The sequence below is a fragment of the Haemorhous mexicanus genome, chromosome 19 (genome assembly GCF_027477595.1).
Source record: "Haemorhous mexicanus isolate bHaeMex1 chromosome 19, bHaeMex1.pri, whole genome shotgun sequence".
Lineage (NCBI taxonomy): Eukaryota > Metazoa > Chordata > Aves > Passeriformes > Fringillidae > Haemorhous > Haemorhous mexicanus.
Window position 1 is genome coordinate 11,691,569 of NC_082359.1, and position 18,458 is coordinate 11,710,026.

The 18,458-nt window shown below is 45.0% G+C and overlaps 1 protein-coding gene across 9 annotated transcripts in view; it reads right to left on the reverse strand.

The window, feature by feature from the left end:
- The window catches only part of PITPNM2 (phosphatidylinositol transfer protein membrane associated 2), a 125,689-nt gene that overhangs the window by 61,023 nt on the left and 46,208 nt on the right, over positions 1-18,458 (reverse strand). For 8 of the 9 annotated variants that reach the window (XM_059863314.1, XM_059863320.1, XM_059863319.1 and 5 more), the window contains one exon: positions 2,442-2,615. The exons of the other annotated variant lie outside the window; for it this stretch is intronic. In XM_059863314.1, coding sequence (XP_059719297.1) covers positions 2,442-2,519 — 78 coding nt within the window. In that variant the 5' untranslated portion in view covers positions 2,520-2,615. The remainder of the gene's footprint in view (positions 1-2,441; positions 2,616-18,458) is intronic. 9 annotated transcript variants of the gene reach the window in all.

Sequence of the window (18,458 nt, forward strand, 5' to 3'; positions counted from 1 at the left end):
TGGAATTTGATGGGAATTTTCACTCATGAGCTTGAAGGTAAACAAGTGATCAACTTCAGGTGCATGCTTGAGGCTCCCTAAAATCCTCAAGGAGCAATTGTGACATCTCCTTTTGCACTGCTGGAGAAGTGCTTCTCACAGCACCAGGCTGCCTGGTGCTGCTAGCAATAATGCCACCATTCCATACATGACAAATGTCTTAGAAATTAACCTTTTGCCTTTAAGAATCTCTCCTCTTCCCAGGAACTACTTCAAAACATTCTGTTCCACATTTCAGCCACAGATTTCTCAGAAATGCCTCTTCACTGCTGCTCTGCACAGATATCTCAGCTTGCTCCCAATAAGGGAGCTCAACACACAGAACTTACTTCTCCTGTGGCCTCTTCAGGTGTTCCACAGGAAAAATAAAAGGGCAGACATGAAGCACTTTCTCATTCTCTGAAAAGGACAGAGTCACGCTCCCCATTGCTCCTTCCCCACTGCCTGTCTCAAAGACAAAACCTCCACTTTTAAATCAAACTGAAGAAAACATTTGATATCCTGGTCTAGGAAAAGCTCATACTGAAGCCAGCAGGAATCTGTCCACCAATTGCAGGAACAATTGAAGCAAATCACTACCAAACTAGGAACTCTACTCTAAGTGGTCTTTGTTTTGTTATTGCTTTTTGTTTATTTCAAATTTGAGCTGAAACTAGTATTCTCAAGGGAAAGCACAGCTAATGTTTCCTCTTGTGCTACTTGTACAGCAGTCCCCTGCTTGTCATGCAGTCCTGCAGCTCCCCCAGACCCTGGGCTCCATGAAGTGTTTCCAGCTTAACCCCCTGCTCCAGGAGAGTGCAGGCAGATCTGACTTGACACCTGAGCTAAGAGGAAACTTTATTCTGCTGCCTGGCAATGCAGTAGAAAATTAAAGCAGGGCTGGATGGCAATTTGGAGGTGTAGTTTCTCAAGCTGGTGAACTTCCCCTTGCATGAAACCCTTCTGGTTTCTCGTGTCCTTTTGGCGTTAAAATATGGCCAAAATCCCTGTCAAGCAACAAAGCAGAACTCAGTGTTCTGCATTAAGGAAGCTAAAATCAGCAATTTAACCTCTGAGATCAAAAAGCAAATCCACCTCCCTGACCAAAGCCTCCAGAATTCCCAGGAGGCCCCACAGACACTCCCCAATTCAGGAGTCATCCTCTGTTTAATCAGGTGGGCTCCTCCCTCCTAATCAGATCACTCCCCCCTATGCTCTGCTGCTCACTGACAAGTTCTGCACAGATAATACTCTGCTGCCATCCACCAGCTCTTCAGGCAAAGCAGCTGAGACAAATTAGGAAGACAAAGTTGTTAACAAAATAATTAGACTAATATTCAAAGCAGCTACAGCATCAGGAAAAAGTCCAGAAAAAATGAAGCCACCTAAGAAAAATGTTAACCTGTTTGTGCCAAGATTTAGGTTAGACTCACAAAGATGATACATTTGTGTCAGAAAATGGAATTTGACCATTATTACTGCAAAATACACACCATGCATTCTTTTAACAGTCAAGCCCAAGTGCATGAATCCTTAAGGAACACAGCTGGGTGGTCAGGAGAGAAATGGGGGAGTTGTGCTTTTGCTTTGGTTTGGGGGGTTTGCTTTTCCCCCTTATTTTAGGTTTTAAGCCAAAGCAGATTTTTCTAGCACTGCTTCAGAAAGCAGAGTTCTCCTGCAAACTCAGTATTAGATGCGTGTTTTGCTGGATGAGCAAAATTACATTTTATTTAAAGTGTGGGACAATGAAATAACACTTCAGTTTCATTTCCTTTTATAACTGCTCCTGGTTGGATTTCAGACACTGGGAGAATATGGGCACAGAGGACTTCAGTTACAAAAACCCAACATTTTAATTAACTGCTTTACTGCAGACAGGGAATTCTGCAAAAATTCCCATCAGTATTCAGAAGCCTATTAAAAATAATCTACATTTTATGCCTAAACTGATTAGTATCTGTTTCATTGTGGTATATGAGCACAGCTATATTACTTTTTTTTTCCTCTCCCTTAATTCCAAATGATGCCTTTAGTTTACCCTCTCAAGTTTGTATTAGACTGTTGCTTCCCAAGAAAAGAACAGAATTTGGTTTGCAACTGGAATTGGCACTACCAGTAACCACCACCCAGCTGGGAAGCAGTGGCTGTTCTTGCCCTACAGCTTGATCCCTTGCAGTAGGTACCCACACACTGGGGCTGAGTGCTTTAGGAACAGGTTCTTGTTTCCCCCCCAGGTCAGACAGAGGTTCTCCAATTGAAGCAGAAGAGGAAGCAAGTCAGAAATTGACGTTTGTGTTCCTTTCCCCACTACCTCCTTTATAAGCAAACAGCAAAACCCAAATTTAAAACTTCCAATCCTTCAGGAATTGTCCCCCAGCCCCCAGAGAGCCCGCAGAGCCTGCAGGGAGCAGGATGTTCCTGACCTGGATCATGTAGAGCTGGGCGATGCGATATTCCTCCACGCTCATCGGGAGAGGAATGCGATATTCCTTTATGAGCATTTTGGATACAAAAATCTCTTGTCTGCTCAGAAACACAAGCCAAAAGCTTTTAGTAAAGGCTCCTTAAATAATGGCAAGGAAATGCATCGAGGATCCCTGAAACAGACAGAAAGGAGGGGGGAGGAAAGAGAGAAGTGGTTATTTTCCATTCTTATGGCAGAACATCCTATTTAGGAAAAAAAAAAACCAAAACAAACAACAACAGGCAAACATTAATTTTTGTAATAGCTATAAGCATAATAGCAGAGAGAAGAATCCCTGGAGTGCTACCAGACCTTTGATATCAAATTGAACAGAATCTTTCAGAAGAATTTTGATTTGCTTCAGGGGATACCATCAAAGCTATTACTCTCCTGACCTTTGCCATAATATCAATCAGACTTTCATATGCAACAGCATCTCCACAGAAGAGATGTGACAAAAGCTCCAAATGAATAGGCAGATCTGCTGCTGCCCACAGTCTCCAGTGTCAGCAACACACTGGAGATGCATCCTCTCAAAAGCATCAGGTTTTATCCTCTCAAATTCATTTAGCAGCAAGAAAAGGCAATTATTCAACTTCCTCAGCCCTCAGTAACAATCTGATGAAGAAAGACCTTTGGATTCTAAGAATAAAGACAGCAGAAATGTACTTTTCCTCCCTGCTTTATTCTGAATTATAGTCTTGGTAGGACCCTTTCTTTTTGCACCTCCAAAACAGTCTGCTGGCAAGATCCTCCTGTCACTTCTGTCAATGTCAGGCTCATTTTTACACTCCCACTGCATGAGAATACAGTCAGAGATCAAACTGCAACAGAGAAAAATCCCATTGTAGCCCACCTCAAGGCACTGTAACAGAATTACTAGTTAAGAATTCAGGGAATACAGCATTTACTACACCACAGGTCAAAGCAGGAACTTTTCAAATACCTTTAATAGCCCCTATGGACTGTAGATAAAGACAATAACTTTACGTAAGGAAGGGGGAAATAAAAGGATGACTGGTGAGGAGAAGAGGATACAAGAAGCAATTATCAGCCCAAACCAGCCTGGGCAGGATCTGGTGATAGCTGTCACAGCACACAAGTCATTCACTTGGCTCCTTCTTGTCACCAAAATCCACCTTTCTGCTGTGCCTGCTTATTGGATATCTCCAGAGAGAGCTGCTGGAGCCAAACCAGCCCCAAGCCCTGTGACTGGTGAAAACAACCAACAGAACAAACCCAACCAATTTATCTTGTGGATTAAACCACGACGTGGGAATCAGGAAACCACACTGCTATCAACAGCCCTTAGTGCCCGTCGGTGTTTGCACAACACTTCACCAACCTTTTACGAGGTTTAGAGAGGCTCAAGCACATGCCCATGGTCACAGAGCAATCAGGGACAACACTCAGTGCTTAAAACCCAGGTTTACTGCAACAGCTCTGCCAGAGCTGCCCCAGTGCTGAGCACATGCAGGGACACTGCCCAGGGACACTGCCCAGGGGACACCCAGCCCCATGCCACGGCGCCCCAGCTCGCCTCCCTGTGACTGCCACATTTCCAACCTGGCACTAAAGCAAATCCACCCAGGACCGACTCTTCTGGAATAGTGATCCGTCTGCTGCTGCATCATCTAAACAATTTATTTCCAAATTCAATTCTCTGCTGCATTTTATTGCTGTCAGAGCAATCTGTGCCTGTGGAAGGGAGGATAAAAAAGTCTCTGCTATGGCAAAGCCTGTAGAGAATAATTCTGGGAAAACTCTGCTTCCCTACACTGCCGAGCTCTGCACGGAATCCACACACATACAGGATTTCCTCCATCAAACTAATCCTCCAGAACAGGTGAAGATAATCTCATTAAGTGGTTTTTAATTAGTGTCATGGCAAGGAACAACAGTTACCATCAGAGGATGGATCTCAAGGACCAGATCTGAAATGGTGCAACTCCAGGATCCCAACTCTTGGAGCTAATGGCAGTGGGAGACTCAGCTACACATCTTGAACAGTTTGTTGTGCTTTAGAGAGCTTTGAAAATAGATTTAAAGCTTCTCCCCTTGTTCCCCAAATGCTCTGAAAGTGATTCTGCTCCCTCATAATGACATCAGTCACCTCTGTCCTTCTCCTTGCTAAAAACGGGATATTTCTATTGATTGGAAGAGATTAATAAAACAAATTTGGAACCTTAAAAGCAGTGAAATGGCAAGCAACCAGTACCAACATGGAAAAAATGTGTTTATAATGAAGTGCCAGTCAGGTAAAAATACAGAGACACAAGAGGGTTTATTTTATTACAGACTAAAAATCCCAGCATTTGGTCCCAAGCAGGCACAGCAGCAGCCTTGGCATGTGGAGCCTGTCTGGTCACAGCCCTGGCTCCTGCTCCAGCTTCCTGCTCAGCTTTTATGGCAGCTGAGGGTTCAGCATGAACCCTCCAGGTTTCTCCTCCCCTGTGGTCAGTGATTAAAAGGCAGCATTTGGGCTCAGCCCACAGGACTGCAGGCAGCAGCAGACCCTGATTATGTGCCCATTGCAAGTGACCCACTCCAGCTACTTCTACCTGAGAGTTGGGTAGAAAACAACCCTGGAAACACACTGGGCAACACCATGGACCAAATCCTAACTTCAAACCAAGGGAAAGGCACCTGGGATCAGCAGCCTGACACTGAAGGAGGCACAAAGAGAACAAACCTGAATTGTCTGCCTGTTTTTTAGCCAGAGCAGTAAAAAAAAAGGTAAATTATCAAGGTACGTTTGCAGCTTGGGTTGTCTTTGAGTTGAAAAGAACCTGTTCTTACCCTGCAAGAGCAGTGGAGCCCAGGTATCAAACCATGAAATAAAAACATGGGATTTCACCAAATTCAGATCAGGGGGAACACCATCCCAGGTGGGACAGAAGTGACAAAATGGCCTTTTCAGACAATTCACTGAGGACAGCGGCCTCCTCCCAAAATCCTGGGATTTCATAGAGAATCAAATACCACTCATTGTATTGTCCCAACAAAACACAGAAGTTTGTCTGCAAAAATGATGGGAGAGAGGAAAAAGTGCTTCTGGAAGCAGGAGAGCGACCACACAGCTCTGGAAAAGGGGTTTCCAAACCCCAGCTGTGTCCATGGCACTGGTCTGCACCCAGCCCATTGCTGGAAGCAGCCAGAGCTGTTGGAGCTGCTCCACGTGCTGGGATTAGCAAACAGCCAGGGTTTCACCACTGGATTTTGGCTACACCAAGCTGGACTTTCCATGGATTTGCCAAACTCCTGTGGCTGCACAACTGGAAGATCCAGAGGCTGTTTGCAAACCTCAGCCTGCAGCTGGCTTCCCAGCAAGAGGCAAGCACAGTGACGCAGGACATTTGCAGACTGGCTGCTGTTGCTGCTCCAGCCAAGTGGCACATTTGTACAGCCCCTTATTCAATTTATACCCTGAGCTGTAGTAACTGGGAGAGCCAGGCGCATAATTTTATACCTCAATTATTTTAAAATCAGGTTCTCAAAGCATCATAATTATGCTGCAGAGTCAATATCCTGCTGAGATGAGTCAGGTCCACCTCTGAGCCATTGCTCCAGGCTGTCTAAAGGCTCATGCACAGCCTGCTGCTTTTACTTCCAATTTTAACAGTCTCCCTCACAACAACAAACTCCCTAAAGAAAGTGCCTGTGCTTTAAAATCAGGGGAGGATTATCTGGATCTGCAGAAGCTGAACAGACTGAGACACCCAGCAGAATCTCTCCATTTGACCCATGAACTTGGTTCACTTCGGTGTCCGGGCAGCCTCCCTGGTACTAGGAGAGGTAGCAAAGGGCTGATAACAACTGACAGCTCGTAATTAAGGAGTAAGTTCAGTGTGTGAAGAGTGGTTAAACTGTGCTGCTGGAATGCTGGAGGCCAAATCCCAGCCAGGCTTCCCAGGCCAGCCCTGAGGAGATGGAAACTGAGTGTGACAGCAGAAATCCAAGCTCCTCGAGGGGTTCAGGGCAGCAGAACCATTCACGCTGTGGGTTCAGGCTACAAAAGAGCTGCTATGACTCTTCCCAGCTGTCACCTCAATGACAAATTTTGACCAGCTCACTTTTTCCATGCTCAGGCTGCTGAGCAGAGGCTTTTCAGGGCTGCAGTGAGCAATGCCCCAGCAGCAGGAACCCACCTCAGGCCATGGCTGCTGCATTCCTTTTCCAACAGACACAACAGAGAGTAACGATAATGAGCTTTCTCCAGCCTCACAAAGGAGGTGCATTTTATGCCATTATAAAGTTAAAAGGAAAACCCATCATGGAGGCTCAGACAGCAGCTGGTGGCAGAAGCAGGTCCCAGCCCCAGGTCTCAGGTTCTGATCATCCACTCCCTGCTCAGGGCTGTGCACTCTGCAGAAGCTGAGAAAAGTCTCCTCTATGAAAGAGCACATTCGTGAGCTAAGGATTGATATTCTTGACTCAGCTGTTGAAAATTTTTTCCCTGCAATATTTTCACATCATCAAGAAATTTAAGATAATTAACAGAAACAACTGTAAGAAAACCAAGCCAAACCTGTAACAGCAAAAGGATGAGTGAAGGCATTACCTGAAGACCTCACCTACCTCCCTAAAGACCCTCCTCAGGCTCTCTACATCGCCTTTATCCCCCAAGAAGATGCTTCCTTGAAGAAAGCAATATCAAAGAGATGTCAACACTGATCCCAAGTGCATCAAACACTTGGACTTTGGAAGCAACACCAGGCTTAGCAGCCCAGCCACCTTCCCTCTCCTGCAGAGCTCCCCAGAGGAGGACACAGCACTCTCCCCCATGACTGGAAGCACTGCATACTTACTGTGCTGGGATTTATTTATGCCTTTAGAAGCTGCAGCATAAATGGGAAACAGAATCCCAGGGCCTAAGTCAGCAGTTTTCAAAGGCAGCCTTGGTGCTCACACCTTGATTAATGCGGCAGTTTCCCTCCTGGCCCAGAGCAGTCTTGCTCAGCTTTATCTGTCCAGAGTGGCATTGCTGCAAAGACCATTCCCTGTCACTAAGATCCTGCTTGTCAACAGTGTCCCTGCCTCTCAGAAGCTTTCCAAGAGTATCTACAGAGCCTGGCTGTCAAGCCTTGCTCAGCCCTCACTCACCAGCCTAACCCTCTGCAGGATCTGTGGCACACACGGCCCAATATCCACCACAGGGACCAGCACAGCCTGGCATTTGTCCTGCCCACATCCCACTGCTGGCTCCACGAGAAGAAGACAGGACAGAGAGGAACTTCTTGGATTGTGAGTGCTCAGCACACTCTAGGCTGGAGTGTGTCACTGTGAATCTCTCATGACTGATCACTGCTCTGTAAAGGTCAGGGGCAAACACAATTAACGAGGCTTTTCCAATGAGATGAATAATGAGTGCTCGTATTTTACCATTCCCTTCTCTCCCCTCCCTGCCCAACCCCACCAAAGTGATCTCTCCACTGGGATTGTTTCAAGCCATATCTACACTGGAAGGTTAAAAAGTCTCAACATTTCTATTTAGTAGCTTTGTGGCCACAAACCACTCATCCCTGCTCTCAAAACTGTCTCTCTCCCATACACACATGTGCACTAAACTGAAGAGAGAGAACGAGCCTTTGAAAATCAGCAGTTTTCAGTTTTCATAGTGTGGGTCGTACCTGCTCACTGACAGCTAAGCAGATTTAAAAACTCATCAGGCCTGGGGAAAAAAAGAAAAAACTGATCAAAAGTTAAAGCTCCTTAAAAGTGCACAGTTCACACGCTCTCGGCTCCAAGGCCACTGTGTCAGTGTGTGACTCTCAGCAGGGTCGTTCATCCTAATCCCCCATCTCATCTGTCACATCTTCAGAGAGAAAAATTGCCATGCAGATGTTTGGATATCCCAGTTTCATGACTGAGCTTAGATCCCATCCCACAGTAAATCAGCAGCTAATGATCAAGAGCCCACATGGCACAACTGCAGCTGTCCTTCCAGTGCTGGAGCAGCTGGAGCTCCCCGTGGGGCTGGCCACTGCCTGCAGCACAGCCAGGGGACAAGGCAAACACAAGCATTTGTGGCCACCAGCCTTTCCCAGGGGCAGGGCAAGCTCCAGAGCCCTCGAAGGCAGCAGCACAGCGAGGGGCTGAGAACAAACACTGCTTGGTAAGACACGGTGAACAAGTTGCATTTCCAGTACTTGATCTTTTTGCCATTATTAGATACAATTTGACGTCACTTATAGAATTTAAGAGCTCATTGTAAAGTAGACGTTTATTACAAGTGAAGGATGGAAGCAGTCCAAACGCAATATAGTGACACTGGAGCTATTAAATCTTGTTATAGTTCACTGGGCAGCCAAATACTGGCTTGAAGCAACGTGAGGAGAAGGGGAGGGGGGAAAGTAACACCACAGCAAAGCGTGCACAACACCCACCACCTTTTCTGCTTAAGCATTCTCAGATATTGTGCTGGTTTTTTGTACCTTCCAGTCCTATTAATCCTTCAGCATCTGGGAGAGGAAAAACTGACTCCCTTCCTCCTGCTGTGTAAGTGATGGTGTGGTGCAAGGCCAGCCAGCCCTCCCCATGCACACAGGGACTCCGGGGGGATCAGGTGAAGTCCATCAGCTGAACTTTGGCTGGAAAATTAACATTTCAAGCCCTGCCGTGCCTGGAGGTTATGCAATAACGAACTAATAAAGAAGCCATTAAAAGATCTAATAAGCACACTTGAGCCACAGATGAGTTCAGAGGGAAAGACAAACCAGCCTCTAATCCTTTTGCTGATACTGGGGATAAAGATGAATATTAAAAAGAACGCTGACATTAAAGTTTAAACGTTTCCAAGCAGTCTGCATGAGGAGAGCAGCCACAAACCCCAGTGTCCTGTGGCCAGGTTGCAGAGCCTGGTGAGCTAAAGGAACTGGGCAGATCCTGCTTTTAATGGGGTTGCTCTTAGTCCAAGACTCAGCATTATCCACTGAAAACAGGCCAACATTACACACACAAATACATAAATATAGATGTGCAATATATATATATATATATAGACACATATATATAGACAAACATATATATACACACACTGGGAAACAAAAATAAAAGCAGCACTGACAGTGTGGCAAGTAGAGCGTGCTGGCTGGAAACAGACTGAAAATTGCTGGCAGCTCATTAAACTACTGTAAAGAAAAATCTATGGAATGCCACAGGCAAACAGCATGGACAGGATTTTTCGTTGGTTGGTGGCACATCCATTAGTCTGAAGGGCCACTGGCATGCAGAAACTTGCACACTGTGGGCAGCAGTGGCAGGGAGATGAGAGGCAGGCCAAGTTTAAAAACAAAATAAGCATATCTAATTTCCCAGGTAGCCTCCCTGGGAAGTTATTGCATTTACACTTTACAGCTCCAGGTGCTACAACCCCTCTCCCTGACAGAAATCAGGAGAGGGAGCACAAGGGAGCTTGGTGCAGCTCCCACCAGCTGGTCAAGGCTTCACTTGTATTAAGTAGTAAAATCCCAGCCACAAATCCATCCAGGCTCTTAATGTCCATGTCCACACCACCCCTGTTCTCTTTCTCTCCATCAGTAGCTGCACTGGAAATCACAGTTTTCTATTAAAACACAAAGAGCAGAAAGTCATGAAAACTCCTACTCTTTCATCTTACCAGTCACTAAGCATGAAAGTAAGAAACTGAGAGCAGGGAGGCTGAAGTCCAAAGCTTTATGTATTTCCTGTGACTCTTCTTCCTACCCTGCTGCACAAGGTAGAAAGCCAGTTTCCAGTTGAAAGCCACTCAGCCCCAAACCCATTACAGCCATATCCCACCTCCCCTGCAATGGCAACCACAGCACTCATTCCTCATTTTATAGCTTATTTATTCATGGGTCTTTATGCTCATCTTTTCCAACCGACAGCCCATTTCAGGCTATTTCTCAATGTTAATTTAAATTTTTATCTCCAAACACTTGCAGATCCACTAAACCTGCTTCTGAGACCAAAAATGCAATTCTGGGATTTGAGTCAACGTTGGACAGACTGTGGATTGCTTCCTCAGTAACACCCCATTCAAACTGAAAAGGGTCATCAACAGCTACTTCACTTTTTCAGTAGTTACAGTCCTGATGGAAAAAACATTTTATTCCCTCACTTATGCAAATATCATGTGGAACAGGAAATGAGCATTCAAAGCTGGTTTAAAAAGATTATTTCATGGAAGAAAACATTGTCCCATTGCAAAGGCAGTGTTAGAGCACCGTAATACTTCACACTGGTTTCATTAGGCTGAGACTTGCCTTGCCTAAAGGCAAAATGGGGATAAAGAAAATAAGTCCCACTCCATCAGAAGAAACTTGTAATGACACCTAAAATTCTTTCATGGGGAGCAAGACAGACCCAGCAGTGAAGGCTGATGAATAATGGTGCAATTGAGGTGGAAAGTACAGGGCCATTTTGCACAATAGCAGTAAATGTTTAATATCTCTGTTGCGTCTTTCATCCATAACACCAACAGATTAACAAGGTTTTTGAGGCTGGGTAATTTCTTTGGAGTTTTGATCTTGGAAATAATTACACTAAATATTTTATAAGTGCCTTTGAAAGTTTTTGTTTCTTTTTTTTTTTAATAAAGAAAAACGAATCGCTTGCTGCTCTTGGGCTGCAGCAGGGTAATGAAAGTGCACAGCTAATCAATACCCACTTTCAGTTCATTAGTCAGCACATTTTGGGCTGGTGGTTTTTGTTCCCTTCTACCATTCCACATCCCACATATGGAGTGATGGTGCATTTTTAAAGCATCACATCTTACTGCTTTTGCAAATCACATCCTTAATGCTAACCACAACATGGAACACCCAGCCTCTAAATACCACCCACACCATTTAGAGGCTTCCAGGGTGTTTCCAGCTGAGCACTTTTGCCAGCTGAGACAGAGGAGGCCAAAGTGCCAGACCAGTTCTGTTTCTTCTTTAGGCTGGGTAACAAATTGCTGGGTCATTTCTGTCCCTCACTCCTCTTTGAGAAGTCTAAAGAAGGACAAAGCTTTGTCAGTCACTTGGACAGTTCCAGCTTGAGGACAGGCAGCTCCAGGTTCTTCTCTGGGGAGCTGCTGATGGCACCAGAGCCTTGGCTTTGGCCCAGATCCAGCTGCTGCCCTGGAACCACAGCTGCACCTCCACAACACCCAGGACCTCTGCACATGATTCCAAATCAGGATGCAATGGTCAGTTCAGGCAGCAGGGCTACTGCCAGGTGTTACCCACATCCCCAACTCACACCCTCCAGGAAAAGCCAACATACTCCTTCCCCACTCTGTCCACTCCATTAAAAATACAACCTCTAAAGGATATACTATGATCATTTAAAATAGAGCTGAAATTAGAAACTGAATCCAGTTTTTAAAAAAAAAAAAAAATTTAATTCACCCAAGCCAAGGACAGGAGTGGTACCTAAGGAGACAAATGCAGGTAGTGGGAAGAAAAGAGGAAACAACATTCTCTGAGTCACCCACCCAGAGCAGAGCCACAGGAGCAGGAGTGCCTGGCTGGGGCCCAGCTGTGCTCCCAGGGCTCGAGGGATACATTAAAGTTCTGCCCTGGCTTCAGGGACAAGCATCATTATCCTTCATTTGCAAGGAAATGGAGACATAAGGAGAAAAATTATCTGGTCCAATATCCAAGAGAGAATCAGTGACAGAGCAGATTCAATATTGGATCCAACTTTTTCCACAAAATAATTTTTTATAAAGAGAGGAGGGAGTGGAGTAGCTCAAGCAAATTCAATTTTCCTGATAATTGGCACAATTCTGCAAGAAAAAAATGTGAAGCATTTTTTTTCTTCTTACCGACTGCCTTTCAAGATATCAGCAATTTCTGCAGAAAATAAAACAATTCTTGAAAATATCAGATTTCCCCAAAAGCCCAGAGGTTCTCAGCACACATCTCACCCCAACTCCTGCCACCCCCAGACAAGCCCTTTTCCTGCTGGAAAACACATGGGAGCTTCAAGAACTTTTCTGTTTGATTGAAATCTTGGTAGAAGCAGTAACTTGAATGAAGACTGGCAGAGCTGCCCAAGCAGCCTGTGACACTCAGACCAGCATGGCCAGAACCAAACACCCACCCTCCCTCTTCCAGAAGGGCTACACACCTCCTGTTTCTACAAATGACAAGGAAAGAAACTGCTCAAGATCAAAAGATGCTCAAAGCCTCACTCACAACAGTATCCCCAAAACCCCATGCAAATAATCCTTGCTGGGGAAAATATTCTCAGATGTAATTAAGTGGTGCTCTGAACCCAATTTTTGCACTAATATCTTGGGCATCACAAACCAAACTCACATTTCAGCTGTCAAATCCACAAGACAAAACTTTGAAGCAAATCCTTTGGCCTTTAATTCTGACCCATTTTGCTGAACCCCTCCCACAGCCCTTCCCACTGGTTTCAGAAAGCCAAAATTCTGGCTTCACTCAGAATTCTCTCCAGGAAACAATTCCCTTTTCTACACAAAATTTCTGGATGTATCAAAGTATTTAACAGCCATAGAGCACATATTGTGGTTTCAGCCTGACAAAGCAAGCAGAGAGCTTTCCCAAGGGTGGAATTCTCCTGTTCCTTGAGGACTCGTGTGTGGTTTTATTCCTCAAATTAAATGGGAATTCAACCACCTCCTCCAACTACGAATTCAGCTTCACAAATTCAGTGACACCTTGTTCAGGGTGTCCTGCAACAAGGTGTCACACTGTGCATGTATGTCAAATGAAAGCAATTTAATGTAAATTAAAACAAAATTAACAAAATCTGTTTTGTGACCCCCTCCCAAGACTCATTCAAATAAACTTTTCCTTTGTTCCCCAACAAATATCCAAACTGTTTGGGGGTGTTTTTTTGAAGTGTCCCTTACAAGACAGTAACAAAAGCAAGCTTACTAAGGTTTCAGGCACAAAATTTTCCTTTTCATGAGATGCACCATTGGATGGAAACCTTGTTCCAGCCCGACAGCAGCTGAGGAAGCAAAGCACAGAGCAGAAAGAGTCCAACCCCCTCAGTTCAGATTTCAGGGATGGCTCAGACTGAGTGCTGCAGTTCCCTGTCCCAGCTCCTGCCATGGCCTGGCCAGTTGTTTCACACCTTGGGAATTTCTCCATCCTGGCTGACCCAGCTCTGTCAGCTCTCGGATTGCAGGAGCACTGCACAGCCCCACATGCCCTTTGCTAAAGGGCATTACAGCTGTATTTATATCTGACATAAATCTGCTTTGTAAACAGTGACCTGATTCAGGAGCTGGGCTTTCTTAGACAGCCACGTCCAGAGCACACATGTCTGCTGCTCCTGAGGGACAGCCTCTCAAAAACCCCACAACTGGCAGGTGGGAAGTCAAAACCACCAAAGCTGGAGGGTTTGGGATATCCATGAAGTGTAACAGAGGAGCCAAAGGACTTCAACATTCCAGCTTGATCACAACATGGCATGAAGGACAACTAGTCTGTGCAAAAAAAGCTGCCTGCAGTCTACAAGAAATGCAATATCTGAGGGACATGAAAGTTTGTAAAGTTCAGTCCAAAATTCACTGCAAATGCTGGCTCACAGTCAAAACAATCAGGAGCTGAACTGAAAATAATACCAAAGTTCTCACTCCAGGCACTGGACCCTGTTTTCTCATCTCATTTCTATTCTTCTGTTTTGCTGCCAATTCAAAGAACTGCGACCAAAAAAATCAGCCCATTAGTCTTGTTCTTAGAAGTGTTAAGCTCTTATTCACAAAGTTAGTGTTATCCACTGAGTCCATAAATTACAGCTAAAGTACATAAGGAAGCAGTCATGACATAACCCCAATTTAATCTGAACCAGGCCACCACAGTCAAAGAAATGTTTTTCAAAATGTTAATTAATTTTTAAAAGAATAGATCAAAGGGGGTTCTCAATTAAAAGAATACTTTAAGGAGACAAGCTAGAGAGGATTGTCCACTTTATTAATACAGCAATTTAACAGCTATTCAACACGTAATAACTTCTCATTAAAAGTCAGCCCTCCCCCTTCTCCAGCAGATTAGCCACCCATTTGTCAGACACAATACAGCTTCATTAGCCTAAAAATTCCATTTCTGCTCTTCTGCAGATTTGCTTTTATTTTCCTTCTGTCAGTAAGCAAAATTCCTGAATGACAGCAAAGTCCAGAAATCAATAACACAAACAGGACCTTGGTATTTCACAGTTCCAGAGGGTGTTTGGGAGCAGCATTCCCAGCAATGCCAGCAGTGACAGCACACACTCAACTCCTGCAAGAGCCAGGCAGGAAACCTTGGGATCAACCTAAACAACGCTGCCCAAATGCACAGCAAAGGCTCATCCATGAGCTGGACCTTGTCTGGAAGAGCTCACAAATGAAACCTTTTCCACCCAAGGATTACCCACCAGCACCTCACAGCCTGCTTGCAATTGGAGTGTGTCACTGAAAAGAGGACATACAGTACGTTTGCCAAAAGGTTCCCACTGCAACCTTGAGTTTTTGGGTTAAGCATTGCCATCACGTGTAACACAAAAGCAGATGCCTCCTTCTGAGTGGGTGTTCAGCCAGTGCTGAGGCTCCACAGACCTGCCCAGAAGCAGGTGGGAGCTCAGACAGGGACAGCAGGGACAAGTCCTGGGGCTGGGCACCAGCAACGTGCAGTTCTCAACACCTCTGAGAGATGTGCACCCAGGTGTCCTGGAGACATAGAAGAAGACACAGTAAAGCTCCTGTAAGGGCAACCTACAGCTCAATAAATCAACCAGAGGAGCCCTGTGATTCCAGTGGAAAGCTGGAGCCCTGAGTGGAGAAGCTGCACACCAGAGCAGCACAGCAGCAGCCCCGTGCTCCGTGTCAGCCTCACCGCTGCAGCCACAGCCAGATTCTGCACGGATTTCACTGCAGCAGCAGAGCTCTAGAAGTCCTTATTAAAAGATAACAGAAACTGAAAGAGGTTACAGCTAAGGCTAATACTACCCAAAAGCTAAAGCAAACAAAAACATTCCAGTCTAAGATTTATCTGCAGAGACCATTCAAGCTATTCTTAAGGCCATTAACAGCCCCATGCCCAGGCTTCCGTAAAAATGGACACCTTTCCTCCAGCTCTTGCAATTTTCAGGAATGAATCCAGACATCAGAAGAATAGGAAGTTCAGGATATATACAGCATTAGTTTCCAAGAGAATATTTATCATGTCACGTGAGACCAGCATTTTTAGCCAGCTTGGGAGAAAACAGACAAGCTGCAAAGCTGCCCCAAAAATACCAGTCACGACAATTACAAGGAAGAAAAGCAAAGCATAAGCAATGGCAGCACTAACAATCCATACTTTTAGTGAGAAGCTGCTAACAATTTTTTTTAATTACACAGACCACTGCCAGAAGATTATCTCAGCTGCTCAGGTGTGCAATTTGTGTTTCTAGTTTAAAAAAAAAAGAAAAAGTATCAATGATTATGTAAATCCAGGACCTCATCCTCTCTGTTCTCCCACTAAAACACAAGCTTTTGCCAAGAACCAGCTGCCCCTCCTTCCTCAGGACAGCACTATTCATCTTCAGCATTTTTAATAAAATTGATAAAGAGCAAAACCATCTAAGAGGTAGTAAAAGCTTAACAACTTATCCTAGGTTAGAGGTGGAGAGAATAGAGCCTGGCTGACAGGAGCCACCCATGGGTGAGAACCTCCCTGGCCATGTGTTGGTGACAGTGGCTCTTCCCAAGGCACAAACCAGCTCCAGCTCCTGCAATGAGTAACTGCAGGGCTTGCAGGAGTCAACAGTTGTAATAGATTTATTTTTGTCACTAGAATCAGCGAGGGTGACTCACAATAGGCTCAGGGAGCCTCGTTGATGAGTTTCATTTTATGCAGTCACTTTTCACCCTTGAGTCTCAAAAATACCGAGTGACAATAATGACAATAGAGTATAATAGTCCTAATTAGCTAATGGGAGAGAAAATTTCCAAGTTCCAAACTAACCAGAATTGTTACTTCTAAAAATGCCATGCAGTTGATCCCTGTTGATCTCTGAAATTAGAAGAGAAAGAAGAATGGCCATTCTCTTCTGCACATTCAGCAACAACATCCCCACAGCCCCATCAGGAGAAAGAACACGAGCAAGAGCTGTTCAGAGCCCTGGCTTCAGGATGATTTACTGCTAAATACATTAGCAGCATCTCCTGCTGACAAAATAAATAGGTCTGACTGTATCAAAAGCCAAGCAAATCATTGCCTTCTCGAGCACAGGTCAATGCATTTTTTCCCAGCGATGCTAAAGAGGACAAAAGGACAATGGCAAGCTTTGAAAATGACTTGCCAACTAAGTGATGGCTCCATAATTACATTTTGGAAAATTTTCCTTGCATTTCACACTACTGAAGCCACTCTCAAAGCAACTGAAAGCATCAGCAACAAAGAGAAGCCAATGTGAAACTCGCTCTGTTGACTTGACCAAAGCAAAGGGCTGTTCAGGAGAGTGGACTTGGTAAAGTCAAATTCAGGACAACCACTACTGCTCTTTAAAGCACCAAAGTTGGTTGGAATCTTTATTTAGGACTGAAGTCCAGTAGCTTTCCTCTGAATAGGGGATCACATGGAAGCTATTTTCTTTGTGGAGGTTATTTTGAGCTGAAAATATTTTCCAGTTCCATGCTGACAGACAGATTATAACTACACTGTTTTACAGAATAATGGACAAGTTTCTGAAGACTGTCACAAGGGAAAGTCGAGAAAGCAGCATTTTTCTCTTTACAGTATTTATTCCTGCAGGAGTTTACTCTTTCAAAATAAGGTCATGTGCTCCTTTAGCACAAAAGGACCCAACTGAGCAGAGCACAGCTATCTGTTCCATTTGTCATCCCAGGCAAGATGAGATAATCAGATTAGCCAAACAGTTACAAATTGCACACATCTGAAGGAGAAGGAAGCAATTTTCTCATATTCCTCTCCCCAGCAATCACCTCCAAGATTTTCAAGACAGCAGTGTCAGCCTCCCTAACACTTCCCAGTGCTGAGTTCCTCCAGGACTCAGGGACAAACTCCTCTGGAAGCCCCATGTCAGCTTGTCACATTTATTGGAGAAAATGGTTTGCTAAGATGATGTGGTAAAAGCCTGCATTAATACCTCCAGGGCTATCCACAGCTCCAGCAATGTTCCCTAAGAGTGTTCCTGTGATTGGCTACAAAAACCCTCCTGGGAGAGGCTCCTCCACTCTCCCCATCCAAACCAACTTGGTCTGGGTGCAGCACAAGGGGTGATCCCAGGACAAGGACAAAGGGGATCATTTACTGTGTCCCTGTTGCATCTTTCACCCTGAGTGGCCCAACAGCTCTTCCTGCAGAAATGCTGCCAGAGCAAGGGCAAGGGGAGCACCCAAGCAGAAAGCTATGGAGCATAAACAGGTTTTAAAACCAGAGAAATCAGCAAAGGCAGCTGTCTCCAAAATCCCACCTGAACCCCTTGTTTAGGGTTTGGGGTGCCCTAGACCGAAGTTAAGCTATCACATTCTAAAAGGGGAAGGGGATTCTTTAACTAAATTCCTTTATAGCTTTGCAGTTCGGTTCTTCACCCAAAGACACTCACACCATCTGCACGGAAGAGTCTTTGGAAGAAGCTCCCTGAGCCAGAGCAGCAAATGAGCACCAAGTTACCAGCAAGTAGAACCCTCTTCCAGCTCTTCAGCTCGCAGGTGACTGACAGCATTTCCACATCAAAAGCCTTGCACAACACAGACCCACCCGCCAGGCAGCACCAGACTTTTTTCAGCGAACAGTAAATTGCTCATTTGCCCGAACACAAGGTGCCTCATTTTCCTCCCTAAGACACCACTCATCCTGTATGCAGGGCTAAAATATCTCTGCTGCCCAGCCTGGTGTTGTCAGTGCTGAGAAATACTGGAAACCAGAGTGCTTTGATTCACAGTAAGGACAGCTGAAAGAAATGTCAGCAGTTTTTATTTTTAAATGCATGGAGTGCTGTGCCCAGGGCTAGGAACACTCCCAGTTCCCTCGGATGTTTTAGC